The sequence below is a fragment of the Carcharhinus amblyrhynchos genome, chromosome 7, assembly GCF_965287045.1.
Source record: "Carcharhinus amblyrhynchos chromosome 7, sCarAmb.v2.hapA, whole genome shotgun sequence".
Lineage (NCBI taxonomy): Eukaryota > Metazoa > Chordata > Chondrichthyes > Carcharhiniformes > Carcharhinidae > Carcharhinus > Carcharhinus amblyrhynchos.
Window position 1 is genome coordinate 14,486,674 of NC_137330.1, and position 15,965 is coordinate 14,502,638.

Below are 15,965 nucleotides of genomic sequence, written 5' to 3' on the forward strand. Positions count from 1 at the left end.
TGAGGCAGCAGCATTAACCACTGTGCTGCCCCTGTTCTAATAGCTGTTAGTTGACATTATCCTAACAGCTGTCATTATTTCATTATTTATGCTGAGACGCTTCCCAAAACCTTGCAACTATCTCATGGAGTTGGGGGCGCGGGGTGGTGGTGGTCCTAGTTCATGTTTGATTGACAGTGCGTGTTTTGATTGACAGATCAAATAGGTTATTAAAGGATTAGAGGTCTCTGATATGGGATTGTAAATACAGGTCTAAGGCATTAAGTATTTGAGGGGCTTAAATGCTTTGAATAGATGGGAGGTTTTTTTAAATATAATGAAGGCTGTAATATATATTTAGACCTCTGTTGTATTTTGTCTCAACATGGCTCCTGTGGTCTGCCCACGGAGGATACTGGATGAATTGGCATGGATGGTGTCAGGGCAAAGGGTGGGATAGTAATAAGTTGGTATGGGGACTATAATGGGCCATAGTGGCTGAAGGCGTGGGTTAGCATGAGAAATGGAAGGGGAAATGATGGACTGTGAGACTTGTAGGGAACTGTGGGCAACCTGTTTGGCTACTCGGCAGTCTCTAGAATGACTGAAAATCTCTACAGTACAGAAAGAGGCCATTTGGCCCATCGAGTCTGCACTGACCACAATCCCACCCAGGCCTTACCCTGATATTCTTACATATTTAGCCATTAATCCCCCTGACCTATGCACCTCAGGACACTAAGGGCAATTTTAGCATGACCAATCAACCATTTTTGGACTGTGGGAGGAAACCGGAGCACCCGGAAGAAACCCACGCAGGCACGAGGATAATGTGCAAACTCCACACAGACAGTGACCCAAGCCGGGAATCGAACCTAGGTCCTTGGAGCTGTGAAGCAGCAGTGCTAACCACTGGGCTACCATGCCGCCCGCAACCTGGATTTGGAGGGGGAGGAGGGTGGTGGTCCAACTCCATCCTACACCATCCCAATGGTCCTTCCAACTTCTCCCCCTCCACCTCACTAACCAAAAAAAACATGTCAGATTGGGCACATTCTCCCAAAATGGGAGTGGTGAACCTGGAAATTTCCACACTTGTTTTTCCTACCATAGGAGGAAAAATCCAGCTCCAAGCCTCAGATCTGATCAATTCCAGAAGGCTACATTGCAGGAAATAGATTTAGAAGTGGTTTGGTCACAATGCTTTACCCAAAGCAGCGAGAAATAATTTTAAACCCCAGTCAAACTGGACACCAAAGAGTTTAACTTCATAATGGGGCACTGGAACAAAAATATAAATCTTTCTAAATTGATTCAGAGAGCTGAGCCATTGACACTTCATGGAAGTTCATCTTCGCCACGTCATAAATGGAGTTTGTGTTGTTCAATGTTAAAATTGAAAAAGCCTTTGCCTCCAATCTGTTTAGGACGATAGTTGTTGCTTATTCTTCCAAATTCAGTCCCAAGTATCTGAAAATATACATACTAATAAGTGGAGCCAAAAGCTTCATAATTTAAAGGAGTTTTTGGGAACATTTATCTCAGTGACTCCAATATACCCTGGAATTGATGGCAGGACCATTGTCTACTTCATTAAATGATATTTAATAAACCACGGGATGTGTTAGACTCCTCTGCTCTCCATTAATTGTGGGTGGCACGGTAGCACAGTGGTTAGCACTGCTGCTTCACAGCTCCAGGGTCCTGGGTTCGATTCTCGGCTCGGGTCACTGTCGGTGTGGAGTTTGCACATTCTCCTCGAGTCTGCGTGGGTTTGCTCCGGGTACTCTGGTTTCCTCCCACAGTCCAAAGATGTGCGAGTTAGGTTGATTGGCCATGCTGAGAAATTGCCCCTTAGTGTCCAGGGTAGCAGAGGTTAGAGGGATTAGTGGGTATAATATGTAGGGATATGGGGGTAGGACCTGGGTGGGATTGTGTTCAGTGCAAACTGGATGGGCTGAATGGCCTCTTTCTGCACTGTAGGGTTCTATGATTCTAAATTCAAAGATTGTAGTCACAGAGTTTTACAGCACAAAAGAAGGTTCATCAGCCCATCATGTCTGCACTGACCATCAAGCACCTATTCTATTCTAATTCGTTTTCCAGCACTTGGTCTATAGCCTTCTATGCTATGTAACTTCCCACCACACTCTGGATGGAGAAGTTTCTCCTCAAATCCCCTCTAAATCTCTTGCTGCTAACCCAAGATCTATGCTCGCTGGTTATTGGCCACTGTACCCAGGGGAAAAGATTTATTCTATCTACCCTACCTATGTGCCTCATAATTTTGTACACCTCAATGAGGTCCCCCCTCAGCGTTCTCTACTCTGAGGAAAACAAGTCCAGCCCAGCCAACCTCCTGAAGAGTCTCCTCTGCACCCTCTCTAGTGCAAGCACATGCTTCCTATAGTATGATGACCAGAACTGTACATAATACTCTGGTTGTCACCTAAGCAGCATTTTACACAGCTCCATTATACCCTCCCTGATCTTATATTCTATGCCTTGGCTAAAAAAGGCAACTGTCACATTTGTCTTCTGAACCAGTTCATTTACTGGTACTGCTGCCTTCAGGGATCTATGGATTTGCACCCTAAGGTCCCATTGGTTCTCTGTCCTTCCTAGCGTCCTACCATTCACTGCACAAGATTTGCTCAAACAACACTTTTCAAACTTGATATTTTAATTTTGTTTGCAGACAAAACAATGCAAATGGCAGTATGAAGAAAACATGAAAATGTTTGAAATTTACACACAGTATATGTTATATAAATTTATCCACTAACCGAAAGATTCATCCATTGCCTCGTCATTGTCCCACACTGAAAAGCACTTGGGTCCTCAATATATCTTGGATAGAAAAGCTCCAGAAGTGAGGTGAGAGTGATTGCCCTTGACATCAAAGCAGTATTTACAGAGTGTGGCAATCAAGGAACCCTAGCAAAACTAAGGTTAGTGGGAATCACCTATGAGTCATAACTATAAAAAAAAGATGGTTTTGGTTGTTAGAGGTCAAACATCTCAGTTCTAGGACATCACACCAGGAGCTCCTCAGGGTAGTGTCTTAGACCTGACCACCTTCAGCTGTCTCACCAATGATTTTACCTCCATCATAAGGTCAGAAGTGGCGACGCTCACTGATAACTGCACAATGTTCAGCACCATTCACAACTCCTCAGATACCGAAGCAGTCCATATCCAAATGCAACACCATCCGGACAACATTCAAGATTGAACTGATATGTGGAAAATGATATTCATGCCACAACAGTGCCAGGCAATGACCATCTCCCACAAGAGAAAGTCTAACCATGTCTCCTTTGCATTCGACCATCATCACCATTACTGAATCATTCCATTGGCCAAAAACTGAATTGGACCACCCACATCAACTCAAGTACAACAACAAGTCAAAGACAGGGAATTCTGCGGTGAGTAACTCACCCCCTAACTCCCTAAAGCCATCTGCAAAGCACCAGTCAGGAGTGTGAGGGAATATTCCCCACTTGTCTGGATAAGTGCAGCTCCAACAACACTCAGGAAGCTCACCATCCAAGATCAAACATCCTGCTGGATTGACAACCTTAAACATTCACTCCCTCCACCACTGAATCAATAGCGGCAGCCATGTGTACCATCTACAAGATGCACTGCAGGAACTCACCGAGGCTCCTTAGACAGCACTTTCCAAACGCACAACCTCCACCATCTAGAAGGACAAGGACAGCAGATATCTGGGGACACCACCACCTGGAAGCTCCCCTCCAAATCATGCTGCATCCTGACTTGGAAATATATTGCTGTTCCTTCATTGTCACTGGGTCAAGATCTTGGAGCTCCCTCCCTAACAGCACTGTGGATGTACCTACACCACATGGACTGCAGCAGTGGCTCACCAACATTTTCTCAAGGGCAACTTGGAATAGACAACAAATACTGACTTTGTTAGTGCTGGTGATAGATCTTGAACAAATAAAAAAAAGCTGTGGATTATCTATTTTGTTTGATGGATGCTATAGCCTGATTACTTGGCAAATTATCTTCTTCCGTTATCCTGTACTATTGTTTCTGTGATGCCTCTAAAAGCACAGGTATATACACTCATTACTGGTAATTCAACTAGCTATCTCTTACAGCCTCAGGACATTGCCAAGCATTGTCTAGTCATCAGTAAAATGCAGTCACTCACATCACATAGGCAAGCTTTGAGAAAATGTGCACAAAGCAAGATCCCACTGGTGGTACACAATGATAAACCAGTGTTGGCAGCCCCGAAAGACAGACCTCCTCTTCTCCAAGTCATGTCATTGGGATATATTCCATACACCTAGAGGACATCAGGCCTTGGTTTAAAGCCTCTCATGAAAGGCTCCCTCACTTCTAAATTGAAGTATCGGTCGAGGTTATTTGCAGTCTTCTGACTTGAAAGGTGAGAAGGCCTCAAACCAAGACAAGCTTACACCAGTTCATCTACCACTCCAAAAGAATAAATATATTACTGTACTCAAACTATCTACGAGGATGAACAAGGGGTGTGACAGTGGAAAGCTCCTCATTAGTTTTGGGTGAAGAAAATAAAAGATAGATTCTTGATAATATATGAAAAGAAACACTGATTGATGTAGAATCATACAGCACAGAAGGAGGCCATTCAGCACATCGAGTCTGTACCAACCTCAATCCCACACAGGCCCTTTCCTCAAAGCCTCACACATGTACCCTAGCCAGTCTCCCTTACATAAAGGATCCAATCCACCTAACCCGCACATCTCTGGACTGTGGGAGGAAACTGGAGCACCCGGAGGAAACCCACACAGACATGGGGAGCATCCATACAGGCAGTCACCCGAGGCCAGAACTGATCTTGGGCCCCTGGCACTGTGACGGAGCAGTGCTAACCACCGTGCTGCCCCCCATATGCATGGCAAGTGTCCCATCAATTGCACTGGTGATTGGTGATCCAAAAAGAATGGACTAACTCTTTATAGCGTGTGACAAAAAATATTGTCACATTTTCGGTTTTTGATCCCAGTTTTGGAATAGATTGTGTGTGGGGCATTTTGTACATATCGAGGAAGCAGAAAATGAGAGTAGCTTCCCACAGTGAACATTTGTGACAGTGGGTGTTCAATGTGGCATTGACTGTACAGAAATAAAAAGGCAACTTGCTTTCATGCAGCAACTTGCCATTGCCTCAAATCACATCATTTACTTTAACACTTAGTTACATTTGTTGTGTAGGCAAACGCTGCACTCATTTTCAACAGCACCTGATTCCACATCCAGGCCTGCAATCAATGGCCACTCAATGCGGGGTTTTCTGGCTTGCGCTCGCCCTGTCCCGTCCGAGGCAACGGATCTTTCCATTGTCCGCCCTTCATTCGCTCCCATTCCCGTGGTGGATGGGATGGTAAAACTTGACCCAATATGTTTCTACCAATGATGCTTTTCAGGGAGGACTGCATGCCAGAGCACTGGGCAACACACTGTGCTTTCACAGAACAATGCCCAGCTTTTTCAAGAACCAGTCTGAAGGGGCAGTGAGGACCTTGGTTCAATTCTAATCCTGGTTTCCAGGTTCTTTCACAGTCTGGTCCCAATCTATCTCTGTAACCTCTCCCTCAAGGCCTAATAACTCTGTCAGACCATTATATTCCTCCAGTTCTAGCCTTGTTCATATCCCCTGATCTCCAGCCTCTGGGACTCCACCCACTCTCCATCCACTTAAATCTCCTTACTGCTCTCCCCTTCCTTTCAGGTTCTTCTTGAAACTTCCCTCATGGACCAAGCTTCTGTGCGCTCTTTTTGTGGTTCAATGTCAGATTTTGTTTGATAATACTAAGTGACTTGGAATGATTTACTACATTAAAGGGCACAATATAAGTGCAACATTGGTGCCACAGTGGCATGGTGGTTAGCACTGCTACGTCACAGCGCCAGGGACCCATGTTCGCTTCCTGGTTTGGGTCACTGTCTGTGCAGAGTCTGCATCTTTTCCCCATGCCTGCATGGGTTTCCTCCAGTGCTCTGGTTTCCTCCCACAGTCCGAAAGACATGCTGGTTAGGTGCATTGGCCATGCTAAATTTTTCCTCAGTGTATCCAAACAGGCGCCGGAGCGTGGCAACTAGGGGATTTTTACAGTAATTATAATAGTGTGAATGTAGGTCTACTTGTGACACTAATAAATACATTGAACTTAAAACTTAACTTATTATTGTTAATGTTGGCATCTGAAGCACAGCACCTTCAACAGTGCAGCACTCCCCCATTACCTGACAGTGCCAATCAAAATCAGGGTATCTGACTTCTTGGGCAGGGTTTTCTAGCCATTCCTGCCAGCGGGATCTTCCCATCCCACCGAAGGTAACACCCTGTGGCATGGCGGAAGAGCCAAGTAAAATGCAGTAGCCTTTGACGGGACTGGAAGATTCTGCTGACATTCAATGTCAAGCCACCTCCACCATGGGAAAACATGCTGGGTGGGGGCTGGAAAATCTTGGTCTTTATCTTGCTTCGGTACGCAATTTCACACCACAAACTTTGAAGTGTTATTGGGAGGAAGGTTCACCATTTAGCACATACCTCACGTTGCTCATAACAACAGGTCACAGGGCTCTAAAACAGATTTTGAGCGTTCATGAGGCAATATTACTACAAACACACCACCGCAAGCTCCAGGTCCCAGAAAAAAAACCTCAAACAACCAACTAACAGATGTGACACCACAAATGGTATGTTGGCCTTCACAGCGAGAGGATTTGCGTATAGGAACGGGGGTGTTTTACTGCAATTATATAGGACGTTTGTTCTGCAAGTGGTTCACAGATCACTGAATTATGTGAAACCCTGAGTGGGGCTTGAATCGACAACCTTCTGTCTGGGAGCACTCCCTCTGTCAGCTGAGCTGCCAAATACTGCCTTATTTCATTGCTCACGATTATATCTCCTGCAGGGATAAAGGAAAACAAGTGGATCTTCTTCCAGTAGTCACAGTTTTATTGGCATAGGTGTCCAGACTGGTATATAAATATTTCCTACTTTCTGCGCAGGGTTTTCCTTCTTTTAAGAATATCAAACAAAAGTGCAAACATAATTGAATGACTGGCATTTTACATTGTCGTCATGCTCAGCGAAGACATGCTCATAACTTTGAACGTGGGCTGCATTCAGTAGAGAACTGCCCTTCCTTTTAAATATGGACAGTAAAAGATTGCTAAAATGGCTGCTGAAGGTCAGGTGGTGTTTTTCAGATCTACCTCAAGTTTCCAGAAAGTTCCTAATTGAATGGCTATGGGTGGGGTGCCCTCCCCCCTCAGATGGGCAGACCAAGGAAGAACCACTGATAGAATTCACACCTCCTGTTGTTTGTCGATTCACCCAAAGTTCAACAAAATCTGTAGGCACTCAGACCTACTGTCCCTGAGATTGAAACTTAATAAATTGACATCTATAGAGAAACCAGTTCATCACAAGTAGGTACCAATGTCCACCGTGCTGCCCTCATGGCAGTAGCTTCCAACTTCAAATCATCCTGGGTGGACAATAGACATGTCGATCACAAGGTTCCACGACCAAAACTGACCACAGATAACAAATCTCATTATCCTCAAGTACCAAAAGTTCAGCAAACACAGCAAAAAATAAAGCAGCAAAGGTAGTAACATCTATGGGTGAAAACTGAGGGCTGCCACACCAAAAAGTCTCCAAGCCTGTTCCTTTTCAAGTCCTCGAGTACAGAAAACCAACTTTCTAGTAATAAGTGCATGACCTGCAGGAAATCCATCTCTTTGAAGGAATCCAGAAACAACTTTGATATACAGCTTTGGTTATTGCATTCACCTAGCTACACTTCAAGAGAGGAAAAAAGTCTCCTCTTCACCAGGCCTGCACTGAGATGAACCAATCTTGTGACTTACAAACCATTTCTTTGTTTGTAGCTTATAAAAGTGCACTATGCTTTTTAACTTTATTTTTCCCCAAGGGGGTATGAGAGTGACACAGCATTAGATTTTTGGGGGAGGACACATGAATAAACAAACTTCCTTATTTAAAGCCACAGAAAGCTTGTTGCTTGTTATTCAAAGTGACTGTTCACTCAGGGGGGTTAGAAAACACCCATATCTTCCTTCTCAGTAAAGTGCACTGATCATGGGTGATAAGGGAAGGCAACTTATGTGTGTAACACAACAAAATAGTTAGGAATGTAAAGGAATATTGATAAAAAAAACAAAATGGAAACTGTGTGTGTTTGGGCTCTTTGGGAAAGGTGAAAAAATGTTGTCACAAAAGTGAAGTGGCCCGCACAGCAGCTCAGAAGGAGAGCTGTAAGAAATGGTGAAGAACTCAATGGATAGGGAGGAGCGGCAAATAGTTCATGTCAATACTGCTCCCTATCAATATTGTACATAGGCAATCCAATATTTATCTCCAAGTGGTATTCCCAGGAAAATACAATGGGCACAAAATGGAACATTTCCAACAGTTCACGATGACACAGTGCCAGGCACCCGGCTTCAATTCCTGGCTTGGGTCACTGTCTATGTGGAGTCAGCATATTCTCCCCGTGTCTGCATGGGTTTCCTCCTGGTGCTTCTGTTTTCATTGGCCATGCTAAATTCTCCCTCAGTGTACCCGAACAGGTGCTGAAGTGTGGCGACTAGGGGATTTTCACAGTGACTTCATTGTAACATTAATCATAGAAATCATAGAAACCCTACAGTGCAGAAAGAGGCCATTCAGCCCATGGAGTCTGCACTGACCACAATCCCACCCAGGCCTTACCCCCATATCCCTACATATTTGACCCACTAATCCCTCTAACCTCAGGACACTATTTAGCATGGCCAATCAAACCTAACCCGCGCATCTTTGGACTGTGGGAGGAAACCGGAGCACGTGGGGGAAACCCACGCAGACACGAGGAGAATGTGCAAACTCCACACAGACAGTGACCCAAGCCAGGAATTGAATGCAGGTCCATGGAGCTGTGAAGCTGTAGTGCTAACCACCATGCTACTGTGCCACCCATGTAATGTAATTATATTAATGTAAGCCTACTTGTGAATAATAAACTTTAACCCTGGATCCCTGGAACTTGGGTGAAAATTTATTACTTCCCCGCACCCCCACCCTCCCCACATGACTTTCATTTTACTTTCTCAGAGAGGGCTACTATATTCCAAAGATGGGCTATGGACAGAGGTTGTGTCACCAGATTGAAAGGGATTTGAATTGCAAAGTGATACGACATTGCCCTTCCATTCAATGAGAAGCAAGGCCATTTGCAACCTGTAATATTAATGCAGGCAATCGATGGCATGTCCAACAGGTTCTGCCTCCAGTCATCAATTATTCCCAGCATCTCACTTGCTCACAAACCAACTGGGCCCAATAACCAAAGTATATTCGTATCACCTATCAACATAATTAAACACTCCCGTGTCAACCAAACCAAAGCCAATACGGGCTCCTGAAATCACACATCATATATGAAGACCAGTATACATTTCACCAAGCACTGAGATGCGAATGGGAGGTGACATTGGCACTACCATCCATTTAGATATGGAGCAGGCTGGCTCCCGCTCCTGGATTTGACTCCCTGAATCTTCATAAAGCGAAGAGTAGTTCAATCAAAAGCCAGAGATCAACAGTCACCCTCCTCCCCAACCATTCACCGGGACTTTCTCTCAAAGGCACTGGAACTCATATCAAAGCCACTGGCTTTTTTTTGCAGCATTGTGCCAGCACCAAATGCCAGGCAACAACAAGTGCCAAATCCACCTCGCAACCGGGCACCTTTGGGACGATTTTGTCCTCTGCTCGGCAGAAAGTGAAGTGTAACATTTATCGGTGCCTCACACACGAGACCTGTACCCCCTCCTGCTCCTTTGCCTTGTATGCACTTAGCTATAGGAGTCAGCAATAGGGGCAGGTACTCTCAAACAGATTTTACTCTCCCCTACAAACATCTGCTTAATTTAAAGAGTTGCTGTCCTTGCCTTTTGGAGGGGGGGGGAGGTGATTAATCAGCTACAAGGTCTCGCCGGCCAATGAGACTCTTTATTCTCTGATATATGTAAATCGAGCTAGTTTCTCTTTTTTTAATTAAAAAAACAGGGCGTGAATGGTCAATTCACGGGGGAGGGGGATGTAGGGTTTCAGTACAAGAAACGTACCCCAACACACACACACATTTCTATCCAGAGATCTCCATTACAATGTGGTGGAATTTCTCATCCACTTTTTTCAAAGGCATTTAAAATACGGCACTTTGATCTCAAACCGAATGCACAACCCATACTCCCCAACAAGATTAGATGCTATTACTCTCAGCAGCACATTTTTTTTTAAAAAAAGAACAACAAAAATGGCACATTCTCATATCAAGGCAGCTTAATCCCATTTAGCTTTCATTTCCACTAAAGTAATGACTAGTTCTTATCCCCAGATTATTAGTGCTCGGATGTAAAAACAATATCCAATTATTCATTAGCCACCTTTCCCCCCCCTTCCCAACAACATACGACAAGAGGATTCAAATGCAGCAAGCCCACAGTCGCTCTGGATAGAGACAGGGAGGGAGGGTTGAAAAATTCATCACATCTGCCACAGTTGCAAAGAAAATGGGGATGTATTAATGAAGGTTATTTATTTCTCCCCTTGGTTACTTACTATTTCTGAGGGTTGGTGTGCCAAAATGGCGAATGCCGACAGACGATCACACAGGCATTTGGTATGGGATGCATCGGTAAGCACAGTTTTACATCCCGGAGTGGACCAGGCTCCGGTAGACTCGTTCCTGGAAGAAGGAATACATTAGATTTTGACGGGCAGTTAGAGCGAAGGGAGGAGAGGCAAACAGCCAGTAACTATTTCACCCCCCCACACACACACACACACACACACACATACAGAAGGCAGGAATCATTGTAACATCTCCACTGGATACCAACAAGAAAGATACATTTGTTCATTACTGTTTACAAAGCAGTAACCCGTGCTGCTGGACTGGGAAGGCGGCGTGCAGTGATGTTAATGTTTTGCTTGCTACATCCAGCCTGGAGTCTCACTCTAGGAGCTTTCCCTCGGGGAGTGAGTGAGTGTGTGTGTGTGCACACAGTATGGAAATGGATAGGATCAGCCAGAGGGAGGGGGTGAGTGAATGAATGGGGAGGGGGGGGGGTGTGCGAGCTGGGGGCGGAATCGTTTGGCTGCAGGCGGGGAGAAGGAGCCGGGTGTGAAGGGAGGGATTATTTCATACAAACTAAAACACACAAGGTGCATCGGGGGAGGAGAGAGAGAGAGAGAGATGGAGGCCGAGTGTTTAAAAAGAAAACGATTCATGTGCCTGGCTCTTAAGCACTATCCTTTGCTTCCAGGGTCAGCCATCTACCCTGGACAGCGCTCACGAATGGTGCAAACCACACACACAGAGCAGCAAGCGTTACTGGAAAGAAATAATAGCTTTAATATTCCAAGTGCATTCCAGACCTGAAGACAATTGCAAAATACAATTTCAAAGCCAGCTAGATTATTATTTTTGTTTTATTTTGAGAGAGAACCCCGCTTTATTTACACCGGCTCACAAAGTTCTCCAGCCCACAAGGAAGCAACGCTGACTGTTTTTGCCAGGTTCTTCGGGATGGGGTGAGACTCAGTAATAACTCCTAAAGAGGAGCGAGTCAGGGGAACCTTGGAAAGAGAGGTGGGTTTCTTGCACACCAGCATTTATGCAATCGGATTGCAATAACTCACATGGTGCATGACGGTTCAGGTCACGGAGTTTTACAGCAGATAAAGAGACCCTTCGACCCATCCTGTCTGTGCTGGCCATCAATTAACCACTCTGGATTTTTTTTTGAAAGACCGATAACAGACTATAATACATAGAGGCAGAATTAGGCCATTCGGCCCATCAAAGTAAAGTGAAAAGTAAAAGTTTATGTATTAGCTACAAGTAGGCTTCCATTAACACTGCAGTGAAGTTACTGTGAAAATCCCCCAGTTGCCACACTCTGGTGCCTGTTTGGGTAGACTGAGGGAGAATTTAGTATGGTCAACGAACGTATCTTTTGGACTGTTGGAGGAAACCGGAGCACCTGGAGGAAGCCCACACAGACACTGGGGTACAGACTCCGCATAGACAGTGACCCGAGCTGAGAACTGAACTCAGGTCCCTAGCACTGTGAGGCAGCAGTGTTAACTAGAGTGTGCTCTGCTATTTAACCATGGCTGATAAGTTTCTCAATCCCTTTTCCCGTAATCTTTTATCCCTTTACCAATCAAAATCCTGTCTGTCTCAAATAAATCTGTATAGTAACATTCCTTTACTTGTCCCATTACTCCTCCATTCTGCCCTCTACCACCATTTGTTTAGTGAATTAATCTTTCGATTTCCTATCACAGACCTTCTCTTTTTGCTCTCCCCCCCACCCTCTTCACTATCACATTTCTGACTTGTTCAGTTTTGGTGAAAGGTTATCTACTGAGTTGTAGTGCAGAGCATGATCTCCAACAGTGGGACCTGGAGAGGCCAATGATATGGCTATTGGGACTGTCATTCCAATGAGCATGGCAGCCCACACCCTCTGCCATCTCTCTGCCAACTCCACCCCCCCCTCAAAGAGTTGCCAACCTCATCAGAGAGCTAACAGCTCTGTAATGCCACCTCGAGTAGTGGCTGTCGCTGTCATTGCAGTTAGGCCCCAGTAAAATGCCAGCAGATCGTTGAGGGCAGGGGGAGTTCTTGCAACTGGAGCAGTCACCATTATCAAGGGGCAACAGTGTGGGGCATGCAGTTCCCTCAAAGGAGCTCCATCCTTTCACGCATCTCCCACAGTTGAGGCTAAGCAGAAAATGCATGGTGAGTACTCAAGCTTTATTACTTGCTAGCAAGGAGAACAGTCACCGTGAATTTCACTCCGATGCCCTGTTAATCCATACAGATGATTACAGTTATAGTTTATTGCAGCAAATGAGAAACAAGCAACAATCTAATCCTTTATTTGCATACATAATCCACCAATCATAGCATAGCTTTTTGCCCCAATTTATCCAGTAGAAAATCTTTTCTTTCATTAGCATAATATGCCACCGTATCTGGCTTTTTGGTATTTGTCATGGTAACTTGTCTTTATTTCATCCTTTGGCCAAGGCCAGGAATGCAATGTTTATGAAACTGACACAAAGTTAGATACATCTCTTTCCCGAATACACAGCCACTGATCTCCAACGAGGCCTTGTCTGATAATAAGCCTTTTCCATCCTTGCTGTCAGAGCGGACCACCATAGTTATTGCAACTTAATTTCCAAATACTCCTCCCCTGCCCCGGGAGCCCATGGGGTCAATCTCATCCTGCGGCAGGAGACACACTTTCATGACAGTAGCTGGTAAATTCAGGTGAGTTTTTAAAGGGCAAAGTCTTTCAAGAAGTGAATGCCTGAGTGAGTGACTGGGTGAATGGATGGCTGGGCGGGTAGGTTGATGAGGTGGTTCATTGTGTGAGGTGGATAAATGGGTAGGCAGATGAATAGGTATTTGGGTTGATGAGCAGTTAGGTCAGGGTGGTAGTTAGCCAATAGGTAGGGGAGTTGGGTCTGGTCAGGGAGGTTAATTAAGTGGATGACAGTTGTCAAGGGGATGTTCAGGGTAGTAATCGGGTGATTGGGGTGTAGTTGTGTGATCGGAGGGTTAGTCAGCTAGTCGAGGAAGTAATCGAGTAGTCAAAGGGGTTGTGAGAGGTTTGTTGGATAGTCAAGGGGATGGTCAGGCAGTCGTGGGGTGGTCAGATCGTTGTTGTGTGATAAGGGGTGGGAAGGGTATTGTCGGGATATAGTCAAGTCAGCTTGGAGCAGCGAGTGGGGAGGAAATCACTAGTATTAGACCCGGTATTAAACAGTGAATCCTTTCCAGGGTAAGTATGCATGTAAATCCCAAGTTCCTGCCCTGAGTGCAGGGCGGGAGAATATTCACAGAACGTCCCAGATAGCTAAAATCAGGTTAATCTCCCCAGGCAATTTCAACACAGATCTGTGTGCCAGGACTACTGCAGGACTGTGATGTGCATCTCCAAATTATCTATGATCTGGAGATGGGAGGATCAGGATCAAAATTAACATTGAGTCAAATATGATACTTTGTCAATAATATAGTTGACCCTTGGAAATTACCAACATTATGGTAACATGAATGCACCTTGTAAATTACCAACACAGAAACATAGAAAATAGAAGCAGGAGGAGGCCACTCAGCCCTTTGAGGCTGTTCTGCCATTCATTATGATCATGGCTGTTCATCCAGCTTGATTCCACATTCCCTTCTTATCCTCGGATGCCCTGCGCGTCAAGTGCTATATATATCTGCATCTTGAAAACATTCAATGTTTTGGCCTCAACTACTTTCTGTAGTAGCAAATTCCACAGGCTGGCCACTCTCGGGGTGAAGAAATTTCTCTGCATCTCTGTCGTAAACAGTTTACCTTGTGTCCTCAGACTGTGACCCTGGCTCTGGACACCCCACCATCGGCAACATCCTTCTTGCATTTACCCTGTCTCATCCTGTTCGGATTTTATAGGTTTTTATGAGATCCCGCATCATTCTTCTGAACTCAAGCGTTTCATTAGCATTTTTAATTATTTTCTATAAGCACATCCTTGGCACTTTTTAATGATCTTCATATCTGGACGCCAAAGGATCTTTGAACTTCCAATGTTCCTAGCTCATTTATGTAGAAATGACTCTGTTTTGATGTAAAGTGGCAGTCCTTATTTTTGCATACGCTGAAAGCAATTTACCACAGATTTTCCCATTCACTTAATCCATCAATATCTCTGTAATTTGATGAATCTGCCATCAATGCTTACAATGCTGTCTATCTTTGAGTTACTGGATATGTTGCCTTTGACACCGTAACAAAATCAATTTTCTATAGTGCAGCAAGAGGCCATCAGGCCCTTTGAGTCTGCACTTATTCTCTGAAATATCTTCATACACAGGCCCTCCCCCCCAAAATATCCCCATAACCCCACACATTTACCATGGCTAATCCACCTAACCTGCATATAAATGTACACAAAAGAGTAATTTAACATGGCCAATCCACCTAACTTGTACATCTTTGGACTGCAGGAAGAAACTGGAGCACACAGCGGAAAACCATGCAGACACGATGCATGGGGAGAACGTGCAAACTCCACACAGGCAATGATCCAGAATCAAATCTGGGTCCCTGGTGCTGTGAGACAGCAACTACTGTGCCACCATGGCAGCCCCAAGTGCCAGTGCACCATCCTTTATGGTTATGTGATTGCATCTTGTAATTCAGTTGAAGGGTCGGTCACAAGGAGACATAGGTTCAAGGTGAAGGGCAGGAGAATTAGGGGGGATATGAGGAAAAACCTTCATACCCAGAGAGTGGCGATAGACTGGAATGCACTGCCTGGGAAGACGGTAGAGGCAGGTGGCCTCACATCCTTTAAAAAGTACCTGGATGAGCACTTGACATGTCATAACATTCAACGCTATGGGTCAAGTGCTGGCAAATGTGATTAAGTGGGAAATCAGGTGTTTCTTGTGTGTCGGCGCAGACTCAAAAGGCTGAAGGGCCTCTTCTGCAATCTGTGATTCAATGATTCTAATTTAATAACGTAATATGAACGTTCTTTTTTAATCACCAACAATACAGTAGTGTGAACGCACCTTGTAAGTTACCATAATTATGAAATTTTAGTTACCAACATTGCGGTAACGTCAATGCATCTTGTAAATTCCAAACACTACAGTGGTGTGAACGCACCTCGGAAACTACCAAAATTATGGTAATGTGAACACAGCTTGTAAATTATCAAGATTACGGTAATGTGAATGCACCCTGTAAATTACCAACATTACGGTAATGTGAATGCATCCTGTAAATTACCAACATTACGGTAATGTGAATGCACCTTGTAAATTATCAAAGTTAGGTAAATGCGAAAGCAACTT

The 15,965-nt window shown here is 44.6% G+C and overlaps 1 protein-coding gene across 1 annotated transcript in view; it reads right to left on the reverse strand.

Annotated features, from left to right (window-relative positions):
- The window catches only part of adgrb3 (adhesion G protein-coupled receptor B3), a 791,427-nt gene that overhangs the window by 193,721 nt on the left and 581,741 nt on the right, over positions 1–15,965 (reverse strand). Inside the window, exon 17 of the mRNA XM_080191979.1 lies at positions 10,655–10,781. Within this exon, the coding sequence (XP_080048105.1) occupies positions 10,655–10,781 (127 nt within the window). The remainder of the gene's footprint in view (positions 1–10,654; positions 10,782–15,965) is intronic.